Raw genomic sequence first — 17,891 nt, 5'->3', positions numbered from 1 at the left:
TGTTTTGGTTTTGTTTTTTTTAATCTTTTGCCCTATGTGCTGTATAGTTCTTCGATATAAACAATTGACCAAACCCCCAGTTCTTGGATTAACAATGACTTTTGTTTGTTTTGGAAATCATTAAGGTAATAACAATAAATACACACACAAAAAAGTATTTCTAAGATACTGCTGACATGACTGCCTAGTACCACTCATGCCACTGTTAATATTGCAGGACATGCATATTGTTTATAGTCTGAGCTCCCCCTCTTCTGCTCTGTGGTGATTTTCACACTTCCACGAGATGGGCTGCTTTTTCAGCCTGTGTCACTAAACGTTAGAATTCTGAGGTATGGTAGCTTGGGAACTGATTGTATAAAATTTAGTTGTTTAGGGTTTTTGTTTATTTATTTGGTTTTTTCGCATACCAAAAGAGACTTTTGGAGCTGACAGCAGCAATCTTTGTTTTACATTAACTTTTACTTTTGGTCATATGAAAGCAAGGTTGTGGAGTTTGTACCTTTTAGGAGAAGGTATCAAAATATGAGGGGAGTCAGGGATGCAGAATGGGATCTGCAAACAGTGGTATGTTAAGTAGCAGACTGAAATTTGGGTGCTGAGTGAAGTGTCACTAAAGCAGCCAGTGAGGAAATGCTTGAGACAAATATGCATCAAAAATAGGGTTTCTCTGTGTGGTAGGTGCCTTTACTCCTGTCTGATGAGAGTGCTTTTTTCTTATTTTTGCTTTCTGAAAGTAATGTCACTATTTCTTTTAAAACATTGTAAAGCCAAGTGGCAATGTTGCTGACCTTACAATAATTGTTCATGTTAGAACACTGACCTTCAAAGTGGGAGATGAAGGTTTAAATCTCCTTTTTCTGAGTGGGATTCAAATTCCATCTTCCAGAAGCACTCACTATGCTTCTGTGTGCTGGGAAATCTTTAACTTCTTCCTGTTGAAGTTGTTCCTTTTTGTGGAAAGAGGGGTGTGTTACCACTCTCAACTTCATCTGGCTGAATGGTAAAGGTAGTTATGGAAAAAGGTCATAGGGTAGGGGAGGAGTTATTTATAGGTATTTTTTTAATGCAATTTTCTGGTTCGAGGTTGTTATTGTATTTTATCCTAAAGACCTGCTTTTTTGTGTGTGTGAGAATAGTCTTTTGTGGAGTAAAATTTAGACCTCTTTGAACTTTTCTTTCCCCTTTAACTCATGTTCATTCTTGTACAGAATATTATATTTTGCAGGAAGGGCAATGCCCTTATTTCTTTGTCTTTAAAAGAAAGTAGCATTCCCTACATTTTGAGAGGAATTGAAGAACAATTGCCTGACCAAACATTTAGAGGAAGTGAGTGGAGGAGGAATGCTTAATTTGAGGATCCTATATGTGATTGAGGTGTGAACTTTTCATGGAGTTTAGTCATATGGTGCAAATGCTTCTAAACTGTTTCAAGTTTTATTACATTATTGTCAAGATGGAGCGAGCTGTTGCCATGCTGAGGACTAGGGAACAGTGTGAACAAGGCTTTCCAGATGTACAGTTAAGATTTTAGGTGTATAAATGCAACTAAAATTCTGCTTGTAAATGTTGGAATTCTTTGTGGGCTTACATGTATTAAACTCAGTTGTTTAGGTACCCAGTCAGTCATATTGGTTGCAGTACTGAGTTAGCTTGGTACAGCCAGTCTTTTTAAGGAACCCAGAAGAAGTTGTTCACTCTAGACTTAAACATTTTTATGCCAAAAGGCTGATTTGCAAAGTGTGGTACTTATTAATATGAACATTGGAATTAGAAATCTCGGAGGAAAATTAATGTCACAGATTTGTGTTTGGTATTCTGTTAGACTCTGCATTGTTATTTTGGTTTGTCATAGCTCTGTCTACAAAATCGGGTACAGCAGATTTTAGATGTTTAAATTGCTCTCTTTAATTTAATAACAAAATGTTTTTCTGTTAAGTTACTTACTGTTTTTCTTTGCAGCTTTCATCCAGTCAGATGGCATAATAGAAATGCTACGTTTTGATGAAGGAGACCTATTGCAGGTATGTAGTCTGAGTAAATAATCTGAACTAGCAATGTTTCATCTTCTTTTTGATAGCAGCTCTTTTGAAACTCATGGGTGAATGGATTTTTAAAAATAAACAAGGATCAAAAATAAGTAAGTCCAAAAAACTTTTGGACCTTCTAGAGTTATTTTCAACAGTATGCTTTGCTGTGTCCTGAGGTTCTGGTTCCCTAATCTTTTGTGTTGGGGAACTGGTGGAGTTTACCATAGGTTCTGTCTGGCCTGTTTGTCCAGGTATTTCTTCCCCTTACAAAAAAATGGGAGATGCTTTGTGTTTAAGACTTATCTTGATGTAGAGTTGGGATGCAATTGGAGAGCACAACTAGAGGAACTGGGAAGTGTTGCAAGATTCTGAAATGTAAAGGCAGCCCTTGGGACCAAGTCGCCACTGGGTTTAAAGAAAGTTCAAATTACTGCAGTGAGGTAATTGCTGTTGCAAATATGGATTTTTTCAGGTATAATGTTGCCATTCCTGTCCGCTTTTTTTTGTCGTGAGTCAAAAGAGACAAAAAGTTAACTAAAGAATATGTGCTGATATTTTGAGGTGGTGGTAGTAGTAGGGATGAAATATATAGCAACATGGCTCGATACTTTAGAGCTATGTAGTTCTGAAGTTCTATTGACTAGAATTTAATATCCATGCATTTTGTGGATTGTATTTATGTTGGCAATATCTTTTGTTAAAATTCCTTGATGATGTTAGTCCTGGTAGTTGAGAGAGAGGAGAGGAGAAAGCAAGCAATGAATTGTTTAAATGATTAGAACGCATGGCATGTGACTGTGTTTAACTTCATTAGATACCAGTGCAGTGCTTGATTTACAATTCCTACCTCCTATCTAGTCTGGAAGAGTCGGCAAATATAAAAGCTGTATAGTTCTGGGCTCATGATAATATTATTTGTTTCAGATTTATGAAGCTGTTTTTTTCTTTTTCCACCACCTACCTAAGGTGTTTGGGTTTTTTGTTTGGTTGGTTTTTTTTTCCTTCTTCCACTGCTTGGTCCTTAATGTAAATCAAGAATAACTTACTATAGATTTTAAGATTATAATGTAAAAGGATAAGATCCTTCAAAATGATCTAAACTGGTGACAGAAAAGGTTGCAGTTAAAAACAAACACACACACACACACCCCCCCTTGCCAAAAAAACCCAAACAACCAAACCCATCAAACAAGCTAACAAAAAAGCCCCAGGTTCCTCATTAAACAGTTGTTCAGATGTCATGTGCTAAACACATTGTCATAACAGATATCTGTGTAGGCTTATTTTTGGACATAAAGAGTAGAATGGTGGAAGTTTTCCATGTAGTGGTTACAGTCTGAATTATTGCAGTTTTTGACTGGGAATATGTCTTTAACTTGCATGGAGATACCACATATCAGTATAAATATAAGAGAAAAAAAATCACTAGGCTTAGTTTCTTTTCTTTTACATATGCTATTAGAATATATTTTGTTTGACAACAGTGGTTTAATAAAAATGACAGACAGGTCTTGGCCCAATTTTTAAGATAAAAATGATGTAGTTGAATTCTACATTTTAGGTGGTTTTATCCCCAGGATTCTCTCTGTCTTTTTTTTTTTTCTTTTTTTTTTTTTTGGCTAATTAAAATTAATCCTACAAATCTGAAGTTAATGTATTTATTTATTTTAGCACTCTATTAATCACTATAGTTCTCAGGACTAGAAAGTAACGGTGCTGCTGTGAACCACCTCAATAATTCGTATAAAGATGGAAAAGTAAAACAGATTTTTAATCATTCCAACTTTATTGCAAGATGCAACAGATACAGGAAAAATAGTTTAAATATTGTGGTGGGACAAAGTCAAGCAATTGTTGATGTTGCACTATAAACTTTGCAGTGCTTTGGATTGCATTTGGCTGCCAGTTATCCTAATACACTGCTGAATATTTGATATAAAACAAAGCAAGAGGGACAAAATTTCTAATAAATGGTTTATATGTTTTATATTACAGTTGTGGCTCTCAAGCCAAAAATACCTATGTAAGTGAAACCAGTTCCTTTCAATCAGAATGATACAGCATGTTTTCTCTAGCTTACAATTTATTAGTTTTTTTCCTGTAGATTTTAATATGGTGACCTCTTGTGACTACTTACTGCAATTAAAAAATAAAACCAAAGCAAATACATTGTTGTAAAACTAGATTTACATGTTGTGAACAGCAGTTACTGAAGTTTTAAACCTACTGTAATGTCATTGAATGTTTCTCTTTCAGGCTTTCTGTAAATTTTCACAAATGTTTGATTTTAGGTAATACATCATTACAGCACAAATATGATGATGTGGTAGTAACTCAGTATTGTCTAATGTTATGTCTAATTATTCCTTGTTATTGTCTAATGTTATGTTAAGTGATTTTTTTTTTTGCTTTTTTAATATAAAAAAAACCCAATTCAGTGCATAAAGTAATTAATAATCACTGAAGTATCAAAGCCATCTCGAGTCTTGGTTTATTCCCCCTCCCCGCCCCCAAGAATGTGATATCTTTACAGTGGAAGCAAGCCCTTTTCTTGTTTGAAGGAGTTGCTTTCCAAGTAAGGCAAATCAAGTGCTGAGTCTTACATAATTTAATCATTACGGACTCCTGCCACCTCCCTCCAGTTAGAGTATATCCTCTTGATACTGTTTTTTGTACTTACTTGGACTACATACTGTTGGTGAAACACTACTTACACATTTCAATCACATTTTAAGACTTTTGTTGTAAAAGATAAATGAAATGTTGGAAAACTGGGTTTGAGCAGAGTGACTTAAAACAGTTATATATTGAAAAAGCCTAAGTCTTTAAATATTTAAGTCAAAACCCCTTGCATTTAGTAAAAATAAACTGGCAATGGAAATTTCATTAATTCATGCTGGTGGGTAACAGTAGTGAGGTAGAGACTGTACTTTTTGGGTGTGGACTTCCGGTACGTGGGTTAGAAAGTGCTACACCATGAAGCTTTGCCCTCTGTCTTAACAGAACAAAAGTGAGAATTTTATTCTTTAGCATAGATGTTTAGATTAAAGGTTTATATCTAAATAAATGTATGCTATTTCTGCCCGTGGATTAAATAACAATAATGAGAGAATTTCCTAATTCTGTCTGTTCTTTACATGAGTCAGTCCCCTTAAGGACTCAACAACTTTTTGAACTCTTCAAATAATTTATTTAGATCCTGAACACAGGGTAAGAATTGTATTAATGTAAATTGTCCATTGCTCAATGCAATATAGGGTTTGGGTTTTTTGTTCAATAGCAGGCAATTTGCAGATGTCTATATAATTGGTTGGCACTTCAGAGTCCTAGGTTTGGTTGGAATGGACCTCACTTCAGGTAGTGTTGTGTGTAGATGGACTACCCTTGGCAGATGCTTGACTCTTCTGTTCTTAAAACCTCTAGAGAATTAACTTTCACAGGTTTCCTTATGTACGTATTTGTTTCAGGCCCAAGCTCGTTTTGCTGCTTTTTTTTCCACAGTTGTTTTTTTGTTAGGGTGGTTTTTTTTTTTCCCATCTTCATAACGATAATTTTGTACTAAAATATACCTATAGCTTCTTAATGCAAATTTTTAAAAACACCCTGTAACTTTCTTTACTGGATTTTTGTCTACACACTACTTAGTGTAGCGTTTAATTGGGACATTAGTACTCTGAGGCTTTGAGAAAGGGCGGAGTAGTTGCTTCCCTGCATAATAACACTTGTTTTAGTAATTCCAAAATGAATTGTAAATTTTTGACAGCATTTTGTTTGCTCATATAGTTTGTATTTCACTATGTTCTCCAGACACATTCTTTTGTGTAGTACCACTTAGTCAGTTATTCCCAGTTTTAGATTTGAGCTCTCCTTCAGCTGAACTTTGCCTTGTCACTGTCAGGCCATCTCCTCCGTGTGTCCTGATTATTTGAACCCTTGTCCAGACCTGACAGAAGCTTCAAGCCCCTAATATGATGTCATCTGCAAATATTAGGAGTGCTGAAATAAGCTACAACTGTTACTTTTAATAATTTATCCTTTCATGTTAAGCCAACATACTGTCTCGCTTTTTGAGGACTTTATTTTGAAAAGTGAACAGTAAAGTAAAATTTATTTTTCAGAGCAAAGTTTTCATTTGCTTTTAGATCATAAAGGACTGTTTCCCAGGTCATTCTATTTATTGTGAGAGCTCTTGCCTTGGGTATCTAATGTTCTGCACAATGTAGTTGGGGCCACTATTTTCCAGAGTGAGCAATCTTCTATTCAGACTAAGTATTTGGAAAGTACTTCTGCTTATGTGGTAGTATTTTTAAAGTAGCTTATTCCTACAATGAGAAATGAAAATGGTAAGACTCTTCAGTCAAATTCTCTTATAACATGAATCACTCACTACCCTTACACTTGCTGCAATAATCTTAAGTATATGAAATGCTTTTTTACAAGTGAGCTCCTAGAAATTATTTTGCTGATACTTACTGGTTTGCAGAATAGCTAAAATAGGGGAAAAAGAAAACTTGTGTGATTATATATACTTAATATATATTTGCTGTCTTTGTTCATAAACTGCTAGTCACATAAGCTGGTAATGAGAATTACAATGGTCCTAAATGTTAAATAGACAGAACCTTAATATGACTTGTGGTCGCTTTGCCACAAGGAAGCTACAGGACTGAGTTATGTGCAGATCAGCAATGCTGATTTCTTACTGGAGGAATTTTAGTATTTTCTGCATGATCTGTACTTCATTCTGTATGGCACGGTAGAGAAGTATCTTAACAGAAGTGGCAACCATTTGGTTCTGGTGTATCAGCAATACTGTTTTCAGGGTGTAAAGTTTAAATTTTTTGTTTGTTTATTACCTCAAATTTTCATATTCTATGTTGACTTTTAAAAGGGGTTTGGTATGATCTCCATTGATATCCATATAGCCAAACTGCTAAGATACAGACCATGTATAGTGAGCAATAAAGTGGCTAAACCATTGACCTTGATGGGTGTACTTTACAGGACAAAGTTCAGCTGGCAGTCCGTTACCCATGATGGAGCTTTGTACTGAGGACAGTACTGTTTAATGTCTTCATTAGCAGCCTGGATGATGGTATAGAGAGTGCTCTCAGTAAGTTTGCAAATGCTACCAAATTGGGCAAAGTAGTTGATACACTGGAAGGGAAGACTGCTATTCAGAGGGACTTTGGCAGGCTGACAGGAACCTTATGACATTCAGCTAAGGCAAATGCAAGTCCTGCACCTGGGAGAGAATAACCCTGTGTAACAGGACAGGCTGGGCAGTGATGGGCTATAGAGCAGCAGTGAAGAAAAGACCTGGGGGGTCCTGGTGGACAACAAGTTGAACATAAGTTAGCCATGTACCATTGTAGCAAAGGCGGCCCCCAGCCTACTGAACTGTATGAACAAATGTGGAGCCAGAAGATTCCCCCCCCATTTGTGGGGCTGCAGCTGGAGTACTGTGTCCAGTCTGGGCTACCCAGTACAAGGAAGGCACTGACATACTGGAGCAAGCACAGCGGAGGGGTACCAGGATGATCAGGGGGCTGGAATGCTTCTCATGTTAGGATGTGTTTCTTCAGCCTTTAGAAGAGAAGACCAAGGGGAAAACTTAATTGCTGTGGGCAGTGTAGAGTTGACAAGAGCCAGATTTTTCATTGTGCACAGTGGAAGTATGAGAGGCTTTGGACACAAATTTCAGCATGGGACACTCCAAACCCATGTAAGAAAAAAAGCTTTTAAACTTGGGGGTGATCAAACACTGGACCAGGTTACTCAAAGAAGTTGTAGAATTTCTATCTTTGGAGATATCCAGAACTCAATGGCCTAAAGCTGTGAACAACCTGCACTAACCAGACGTCCCCTGGGCAAGGGTTGACTAGATGGCCTCTGGAGCTTCTTTCCAATGTGTGTGATTTTTATAAAAGAATAAAAGCTATCTCAATTCATTGCCATTGCTTGTGAGCAGCTGAAGTCCTTATGCTCCTCAGAAAAAAATGGCAATTTCTTCTTCTTGTACAGGAAGAATTGCCATCCCCAGGCTTTAGTTTAAAAATAATTAATTGATGCCCAGGAGTAAGTGACTGTTGAAAAGTCGATGTCAACAGCATGTGTTGCATCAGCTAAAGTCAACTGATGTTTTTGTTTCCTTTTGTGAGTTTGGGTCATGAAAGAGCATGGCAAGAATGACTCAGTTAAATCCACTTTCAGCTACCTTTCAGATTACAGCATTCATTTTCTTCATTACCTTAAGCAAGATATTCATCATTAATTATGTTTCTTTTAATTAACCTACTTATAGCATAGAGCTCATGAATGCAGCAATGAAGATTTAAGCTGCCATCTACGTATCGGTTTCGTAGCTGTCTCTCAATGTCTAGTAGCAAGCAGCTCATAGCTTTTCTACAAGAAGGAACCAGCCTTACTACAAAATAACAGTATGTAAAATGTTCTGAAAGAGTCTTTCAGACTGAAAGAGTCTTTTAAATTAGTGTGGATACTCTTGTGTAGGAATACAGAAAGCTTTGATTGTTGAGAATTTTGGTAACATTAAAGAAATGTATTTGGTGCCCAGAAACCTCAGGTCTTGATTAAGAGGGCCTCCCTGCTTTGCTCCCCCCACACCAGCCCTGCCATCCTTGTTTAAGACTTAGGGCTTTAAATCAGTTGCTTAGACATAGGTAACCAGTGCTATTTGAGTTGTCCTAGACTGTCTTGGACATCTACGTGGACCTGGCAGTTATGGCACAGGGCATAGGAGAAACCACGTGCCCTTCTGGATGTCAGTCTGAGACCAGGCAGGTTGCCCTAGGACATTAATCTCAAGTGGCGGCAGATGCCTATGTTTAGATGACTGAATGTAATGCTAGGTAATATGACCTCTTACCAAGAAGTGAAGAATAGCTATTAAAACAAACTGGTGAGGCATTAAAATTAACCTTTGTTGTTGTTGTTGGTTGGTCAGGGTTTTTTTGGTGGGATTTTTTGTTTTCTGGCTAAAGTTAATAACCATGGGTATGCCTTTAGAGACTGCCTTCAGACTGTAAGGTGTGGTTTTTGATTCTCCATGTGCACAAGATTGTTGTCTTGTGTCGTGCCACAACTGTACCGAGTCTGTAAGGTGTGCTTTCAGGTACCGATTCTCTGTGAAATCTTACTCGAGACTCTGGAGAGAAGTTGTTGCAAGTCTTGAAACTGGTGCTGACTGACTGCCTTCAAATTTTCTAACTCACTGTGTGCAAGTTGTCTCAAGATCTTTGCTCTGAAATCCCTTTGGTTATAGGGTTATATAAGAGAGAAATTAAGACATGGAACTGTTAGTAGCAACAGCCTAAATGCATATGCTATCTTTAAATTAAAAAAAAAAATTAATTTAAAAATCATCTAACTCCAAGACCTGAACACAGCCTTTTGGGAGGATTTTTTCCTCTCCCGCTTCTTTTCCCCACTCAGTTGTATATTTCTACTGTTTCTTCTGTCCTGACTTTAGTTTTTGTTGTTAGGCAGTCGGTTGGATCAGGAAATTAATCCAATTTAATTTTTTTCCCCTGTAACTTAGCTTATTATGTCTCTAGAAATATTAATAGTGTGCACATGCAGCCTTCTTCCTGATCTGTACATTGCAAGGTAGTATTTTGTTATTTGTAATACTTCTCCCATACGGATAAGATTTAATGAAATTTTCCTGTAAATCATATTTTGTTAATGCTGCTCTATTAGAGATGTATCCTTTAGAGGAGAAAAAAAACAATTGTATTTATTAAAGAGCATAATTTTATTTCTCTTTACCTGATAAACCAGCAGTATTCAACAAAACCTGCACTTTAAATAGTGGATTGATCTGGTACATGGTTTTAGTTTTTGGCATTTGTTTGACAGTTTTGTGCAGTCACACAGGAAAAATAGCATGCCAGAATGCAGCACAGTAGGTCTACAGTTTTACTTGAAGATCAAATTTTAAAAAAAGTATTTAGAACATGTAACTGAACACATTTGTATGTTTTTGTTTACTGCACGACTCTAAAGATTGACGTGTGATAAAAATGAGTGGTAATTATAGAAACTGCCACATGAGATTTATTTTTGGTTTAGTTCCATGATGCTATGGTTGATGAGCTGCTGAAGTTGGTATGCTATTTCTTTGCTCTTGATTGACCCTGATTTAAAAAAAAAAACAAAACCAACAACAACAAAAACAAACCAAACAAAAACCCCAAACAAAACCCACACAACAAAATACCCACAAAAAAAACCCCAAACAAACCAAAAAACAACCAACCACCTGCTTAAAACACAGAAAGTCATTGACATTAATTTGTCATTTTGCTTGCACTTAACAGACATCTGAATGCAAAAAACCAGGCTTTTCCTTACAAGTGTGATCTTTGATTTTTGCTCTTAATTATATTTCAGACCTATGATGTCTTACCAAAGTGATTTGTGATTTTAGACTTTATGTACAGATATTAGACTAATATTTTCATAGAAAATCTGCAATTTCAGAACATAGGAGGGAAAACTTGAGTGTATGATCAGCCATAGAATTTAACTCCCAACAGTTGACTACAGCCATGGCTATGTAGTAGTTCAGCTATTGTCAATGATGTGTATTTCCATTTGTTTCTGGAGTTAAATTTGATCTCCACTGCCCTCTGTCTAAAAGTTGGCCTGGGTGGGGTCTTAGACTAAGGCTGATATTAGGGGTATTGACTGCCAGTTACGATGCTTAAGAGCATAGATGACAAAAAACTTTACCGAATAATTTCAAACTTAGTAGAACATGCTGGCTTGTTAGAGCCAAAGCTAGTTGTCAAGGATGGGGCAGTGTTGGTAATGACTATTTTGGTTGCCCTGTCATAGGATCTGAACCTGTTAGCTCCATCATCTGACTGTCAGGTAACTGCTGGTAGTTTAATTATGTGCTTTAGTTATGTTTCTAAAGAAAAATCAGTTACTGAAAGGAAGGTTGTATTTAATTGTAGCGAATAATGCACTTTAAAGGACATTGGTATGGAATGCAGGGTGTTTAGCTTACGCACCTGTTAGCTTCATAGAGTAAGTTTGGTTGTTGTTGTGGTTTAAACCCAGCCGGCAGCTCAGCCCCATGCAGCTGCTCACCTGCTCCTCCCCGGTGGGATGGGGGAGAGAATCAGAAGGGTAAAAGCGAGAAAACTCATGGGTTGAGATAAAGACAGTTTAATAGGGAAATCAAAAGCCATGCACACAAGCCAAGCAAAAATAAGGAATTCATTCACTGCTTCCCCAGCCATCTCCAGGACAGCAGGGCTGCATCACACCTAACGGTGACTTGGGAAGACAAACGCCATCACTCCAAACGCCCCCCCACTTCCTTCTTCTTCCCCCAGCTTTACCTGCTGAGCATGACGTCCTATGGTCTGGACTATCCCTTGGGTCAGTTGGGGTCAGCTGTCCCAGCTGTGTCCCCTCCCAATTCCTTGTGCCCCCCCAGCCTGCTCGCTGGTGGGGTGGGGTGAGAAGCAGAAAAGCCCTTGGCTCTGTGTGAGCACTGCTCAGCAGCAACGAAAACATCCCTGTGTTATCAACACTGTTTCCAGCACAAATCCAAAACACAGCCCCATACTAGCTACTATGGAGGAAATGAACCCTATCCCAGCCAAAACCAGTACAGTTGTATAACAATATTTCACAGGAACACTGTCTTAGCAATTTTTGTTGTGTCCCTCCAGTAGTCAGGAAAGTCAGTGGTGTGAATGCACAGCATGGAAGAATGGAACTGGTGAAATCAGGAGAAGAATGACTTTAAATGACTGTGTAAAAAAGAGAGGGATATGTGCAGTTGTTTGGTAGGGAGGAATAGCAGATGATTTCGGTTAGTAGAGAAAACACTCAAAATGGATTTGGGTCATTTTTGGGTACATCTGCCTTACTGATTGTATTGCATAGATCTTCAGATCCAAAACTTCATTATCAACACTTGGAGTGTACCACTTGCTACATGCATCAGAGATGTGAAGAAAGCTCATAAATGCTGAGGCTTACTGAGCAATTTGTCCGTTAGCCTATATCAGTGGTAGCTGGCTGTGGTGAAGATCAGCATCCCTCTCCGCTGCAGTCAAGTAACTCGGGCTGTTTAGTCCTTATAGGCAAGCAATAGTACGTTTCTATTGAGTAGGCTGTGCAGCATCTCTTGCAGAGCCAGGTGTAGTCTGGTGTGCTTTTAGAGAGAATGGGTACATCTGCAAGCTGTAGGCAATAGTTACATAGTTTAAAATAAAAAATTAAAAAAGAAAAAGAAAATGGGAAAGGCAGACAGACAGTGATTCATGGTTGTCAGATTTATGATAGAAAAGTAGATAATAAGAATAGGCATATGTAATTATAAGTAGCTGTTTGAAGCTTATTAAAACCATTTTTAAAATACTCAAGCAATGTGTATTTTATGCAGGGCTTATAAAATCATGCTATTGTGAACTGGCTTAATGTTTTGAACAAGTGCTTGTATGAAATGTCGAATGAGCTTTTGACAGCACAAGTCCTTTTTGGATGGAGGGAAGATATTTTCAGCTGATTCACTTTGATTCAGTTTCCTATCTATTTTCTTAAGTTGAGAAATTAATGGGTGGCAGTTTAAAGCTGGAAGGTTTGCTCTCAGCTTTTCAGTCTGAGAAAAAAATAAGGTATGGAAGGCAGAGATCTGTTTTTTCTGATTAAATTCTTTAGATTTTGGAGTTAATTAACTCATTATGCAGTACTTCCTAGGAATTTTTAGATACAAAACATTCCATATCTTAAGCATTCATCAATTAACTAAAAGTGATTTTAAATTTCTTTTGTCTTAATTTTAATTGAATTTCTCTTCCTATTCTGAAACAATTCACTGCAGGTTGTAAGTATTTACTTATATCTTACTGGAAATAGAAAATGGAGGGTGACATCAGAAATTAAGAAGCTGAACTAAAAGCTTATCAATATCTGCATAGTATACCTTAGCTAGGAAAGCTTAATGGAAACATTTGCAAGCCAGTGTATTTTAATAAAAAAATAAGAAATGCCCTGTTTTCCTAATTACAGTACAAATGTAATACCTAAATTTAAATGAAAGCTTGCAGACTTTAAATGAAAACTTGCTGATTTTTAAATTATAATAAAATGGCAATATAAAACAACTTACGTTGTCTCTTAGCATTCTGTTCAGTGAGGAAAAACTGCACTGATCATGCTGTACAGCAAAGCGTAATTTCACGTGAAGCCCTTCCTCCTGCAATGTCCCTTTAGCACGGCAGACTGCCCCTCTATTTCAGAGGTTTTAAAACAAAAAAGCTAATTGATGCTCTGCCTAGACATTTAAAATTGCAAATAAATCCTCAAGTTACAAACAAATTAGCTTTGTTTTACAATGGTAAATAATACACTTCCAGCTTCCTTTAGTTTGATGCAAATTGGAGGGTCAATAAACCAATTTTTAAGTAAAGATAATTTTTAAAAATTTATTTTTAGAAAAAATACTTTTATCTTGGGAAAAACAAGGAAAGAAAGTGTAATTTGTAGTTGAAATAAATATCAGTGAAGTGCCCAGCCAAGGGACTTGATTTTAGTTCTGAAATGAGGTATGAAAAATTCGCATTCCCCTTGCAAACGAACAGCATCCTTATACTAGAGGTGAACTGCGTCAGATGAGCCAAGGTGCACCACAGACTTTATCCGACCTGTAAGCTTTCTTCCTGCTCCCAGAAGATAAATATTTGTCTTGGCCATGAAATGCCTTTAAGAGAAGGACTGAAATCCTCAATTTGATCCCCAAATCCTGTGGGAAGACAGAAGTTTTCAGTCAGGTAGGTTTTAACATTAGCTGAATCAGGAGGACGTTTCATACGCAGCCTTTTAAACCAGTTGGGATTTCTTAGACAAGGGTAAACTAGTTGGAATTTCCTAGACAACCTAACCTCTTTGTTTTCACGTAATTAGCTGTAATGTCCAGCTGAGTGGTAGTAAAGGTATGAATAATAAAGGCTAGAAGATCATTAGCAGGGAAGGAGATGAAGTTTCCTAATCCAATGGAGATTATAGCATTCTTTCTTTTCTAGTTCGTTAAATTACACCGGTGAGATAATTGCTTGACTGTTTTTTGTTTTATGTGCTTTTCTTTGTAATTTGTTTCTTACATCTATGCTAGGTTTTCTTTTTGTTCCCTATAATGTTATAATTTCCTGGACTTTTTTCCTCATCTCAATTTTTAAGTAGTTAAGTTGCTACTTGTTTTACAGTTTGTAGGAGTTCCTTCCACTGGAACTGACTGCAGTTCTTGTCCAGGACCAAACAGTCTTTTGGTAGAGACTTAATTTCTTTAAGTAATTGGAAAAAGCCGATTTGCATTTTCTGCTCCAGATCAGAACTTCTTTTTTCTTTCAAGATCTGATCTACTAACTTGTTACAGTTGCTGGGGGTTTTTTCCCCACAGGGAATAAAATGCTGTCAGTCTCTTAAAGTTAAAATTATTTTTCTCTTTTACAGACTGAGACAACTATAGGCCTCAGTTCATATCAACAGAAAAGGTAAGCATGATTTTCTAAAAGTTTAAAACAGCCATCCTATTGTGAGATTTGTGATATTTTTCATAAGAATAATAGTTTTAACGTAAATGAGATCAAATACAAATGTATAATTTTTCAATTACTTGTCTCATAGAGAGGAAATTTAAACTAAAATGTAAAACAAGTTTTAATATTGGACAGCTAAATCACTTCACATATGGAAAAAGAAATGGAAGAATTCTTTAATTCACTTTGTAACGTATACCACAGAGTAATTCTGTGTAAATGAAGAGGGGGTAAACTGAGGCTCTGCTTGTAGATTTTTTTTTTATCATTTTACGGAAGTTTTATTGAGAAATGAGTGGGTTTGATTACTTGCTTCAAAATTTCTTGGGGTCCTTTTGAAGAAAAACTTTATGATGTTACTTTTGATAGATTCTTCCCCGCCCCCTTGTCTGTCCGTTGCATTCTCTTTGCAACAAGTTTTGAAAAATCTCTGGAAGAAAAGCAACATTTTTCATTTTACAATTAAAAGCCTTGATCTTATTTGTATCACTTGCCACCAGTTTCTGCTGCTCTCTGATTAGATATGGACCTAAATCTTGCAATGTAAATCTCCTGAATTGTATGAAAATATTGCAGACTATGGCTTTTCTAGTACTAGTTTTCTGAGTATACTTGGAATTCAGGGTTCTAGGGGAAAGAGTGAACATGAAGGTGCTGAAGAATCTTATGAGGATGTGGCAGGTCTTTCATTCTAGGTGAAAGTAAAACATAAATTCAAATTATCTTTATTGTGATAATGTAAAAGAGAAGAGTTAATATTATGTATTGAAATAAGGTAGTTACTTCATATTTTGATCTGAAGCTTGAGACAATTTGTGTACTATGGTAATGTGAATTTTGTCTATCTTGTGTTATACGAACTTCTCATTTGCTTTTTAATTAAAAAAGTTTAGCTTAGTCGTTCTGCATACAACTTGAAACTTCGTATTGCTGTACCTTCCCTGAATCTGTCTTCTTTCCCCTTCCCCAGCAGTAGAGGCCCCTCTCTGCCCTTCAGGACTTCTGCCTGTTTATTTCTCATCTATGAAGTTCCTCTAATTAAACTTTCCACCTGGTTCTTTTACTAAACTATTTGTTTTCTACTTGCCTGTTAACATTGGATTAAGCAAGCAGAATATGCATTTGACTAAACTGCTCCCATAAGTAATCACTTCCAAAGATGTATTCAGTACTGGCTTCTCTGTTAACTGCTTACATATACTATATATACACCTCCATGTGTGTAACTGTACTGTGGTAGGAAAATAAATTATCACATGTAAAGTTACAATGCATTTAGAGTTACTTGAATATAATTCTCCTGTATGTAATCATACAAATCATAACATTTTGGTTAAGGTAAAATAAAATCGTTTTTTAAAGATCAAATTAAAATGATGCAGTTTCAATAATTGATTTACTAGGGATTTTACCCATTTTGCTATCTTAAACTGCTTGTGTGAAGCCCTGCGCTCACTACCCTGTAGTGGACTCAGACTTTGCACAGCAGTAAAAGAATCTCTTAAATTTCATTATTGGACTTCTCTTCTATGTTGAAAGATAAATAATATGATCCTTAATACTTCTGGAAGAACACAATCAAAGCAAATAGGTTACAGAGCAGTATGACTAATATTAACTTCCAAAACTTGCATTTCTGTAAGCTAAGTAGCTAGAGCTAAGTGATCATTGTGTTCTTCCCTGTCATGGTTTGTAATATTAAATCAGCTGAACTTCTGGTCATTCATAACTCACAAACAACATGAGTGGTTTAAGATGGTAGTATCCCCGTTGTTGTTTACCTGTCCTTCTTGCCAAGGATTCTCTCTCCTGTGACAGATAAAGTGAGTATGTGTGCCTGTGGCTCAGCTGCTGCAGTTCATGGTCCAGTGACTTATTTTACCCTGCCAGCAATGATGGGTTTGTACATGGATTGTGAACTGGTGGTGGTGTGCTGTGGGTTTTTGTTGCATTCTTCCATGAGCTCTTAGGGGATTGCAAAATGGTAGGGGACACAGCTGTGGACAGGAACTTAAACAGCTGTAGGTAAGCGCTGCAGTATGTCAGTCAGATTGCAAGTATGAAAACCTGAATTTAGGAATGACAATTGAACTTATGAGAACCACGATTAGTGTATTTTGCGTCTTTGGTAGTGTCAGACTTTATGGAGATAGTTTAAGTGGAATATTACCTTGTTTAAATCATTGAATTTCAATGGCAGAAAGAAGCTGCCTTTATTGGGACCTAGGGATTATGTGCAATTTTTTTGTCTCCCAGGAAACAACTGAATTTGGTGGTCCCTGAGAATGAGACTGAAGACATGGATTAGATGTGCTTCCAGGATTTTTTATTTTAATTTATCATCTAAGAGGATCACTTTCTGTGTTTGAAATTTCAATGTTCTAGAGTGTGTTCTAATAAAACACCAGTTTACAGATTTGAAAAATAGTCCATTCCACTTCAGAGCACTGGCTTATTTGGGGTTCAATCACAATGTGATAAAGATCTGCATTGCAAACTCTTCAATGCCATATTACAAAGTAAATACCCAATTTGCTGTCTGTCTGTTTCCTTCTCTCTCCGTCGTTACTGGTTTTACATGGATCTTTTAAGTATTTTTCTAGGTGATTTTTTCTTTTTTTTTCAATGATGTTGCTAAAAAGTCTATGTTCATGGTCTACATGCTTAACTTCTAGATGACTTGTCTTTCATTGTCCTTATTAGAGACTATAAAATCTCCTTCTTGGTATAGCTTGCAGATATTTCTTCCCTATCTAGACAGTTTATTCACTTCTTTGATCTGCTTTTTAACACTAATTGGAAGGAGGGAAATGAACTAGCCATTTAATTTGTTTTGTTCTTGCCCATGGTCAGGTTACAGTGCATCTATTCAAGCTTCTCGGTTCTTTCCCCACCCTTTCCCCAGACAAGCCCCTCAGGAAGTGTTAGCTTTGAAGTTTAATGTCTGACATCATGAGTATGTTTTCCTTGTACAGGGTTAATGTTGGCATACCTGAGCCAACCACTGGCTGGGTGTAGTTTATGAAAAACTTTTGTTGCTAGTCTTTTTATTTATCTGCACTTACAGCAGTGGCTACTGCCAGATACAAAAGTGGTCAAATGTTTTGTGGGAGTTCACTTTCTCACTGAGGCTGTGTTTAATACCCATATTTCTAAAATAATTTTAACTATAAAAATTTAAATACTTTTTCTGATATATGCAGCTCAGCCTTATTTTTAAATATTAACAAGTCATGGATGCACCCAGGGAAATGTGATTGGTTATTCTTTTAGCAAAAAA

General features: G+C 36.6%; 1 protein-coding gene across 5 annotated transcripts in view; it reads left to right on the top strand.

Moving 5' to 3' along the window:
* The window catches only part of TMEM131 (transmembrane protein 131), a 101,467-nt gene that overhangs the window by 18,666 nt on the left and 64,910 nt on the right, over positions 1–17,891 (top strand). For all 5 annotated transcript variants that reach the window (XR_005931187.1, XM_029998909.1, XM_029998908.1 and 2 more), the window contains exons 2-3: positions 1,963–2,024; positions 14,526–14,566. Coding sequence is in view for 4 of the 5 variants with exons in the window: in XM_029998909.1 (XP_029854769.1) it covers positions 1,963–2,024; positions 14,526–14,566 (103 nt within the window). In the remaining variant the exon portion in view is untranslated. The remainder of the gene's footprint in view (positions 1–1,962; positions 2,025–14,525; positions 14,567–17,891) is intronic.

Source organism: Aquila chrysaetos, chromosome 23 (genome assembly GCF_900496995.4).
Source record: "Aquila chrysaetos chrysaetos chromosome 23, bAquChr1.4, whole genome shotgun sequence".
Classification (NCBI taxonomy): Eukaryota; Metazoa; Chordata; class Aves; order Accipitriformes; family Accipitridae; genus Aquila; species Aquila chrysaetos.
This window is presented reverse-complemented; position numbering and strand designations above follow the sequence as displayed.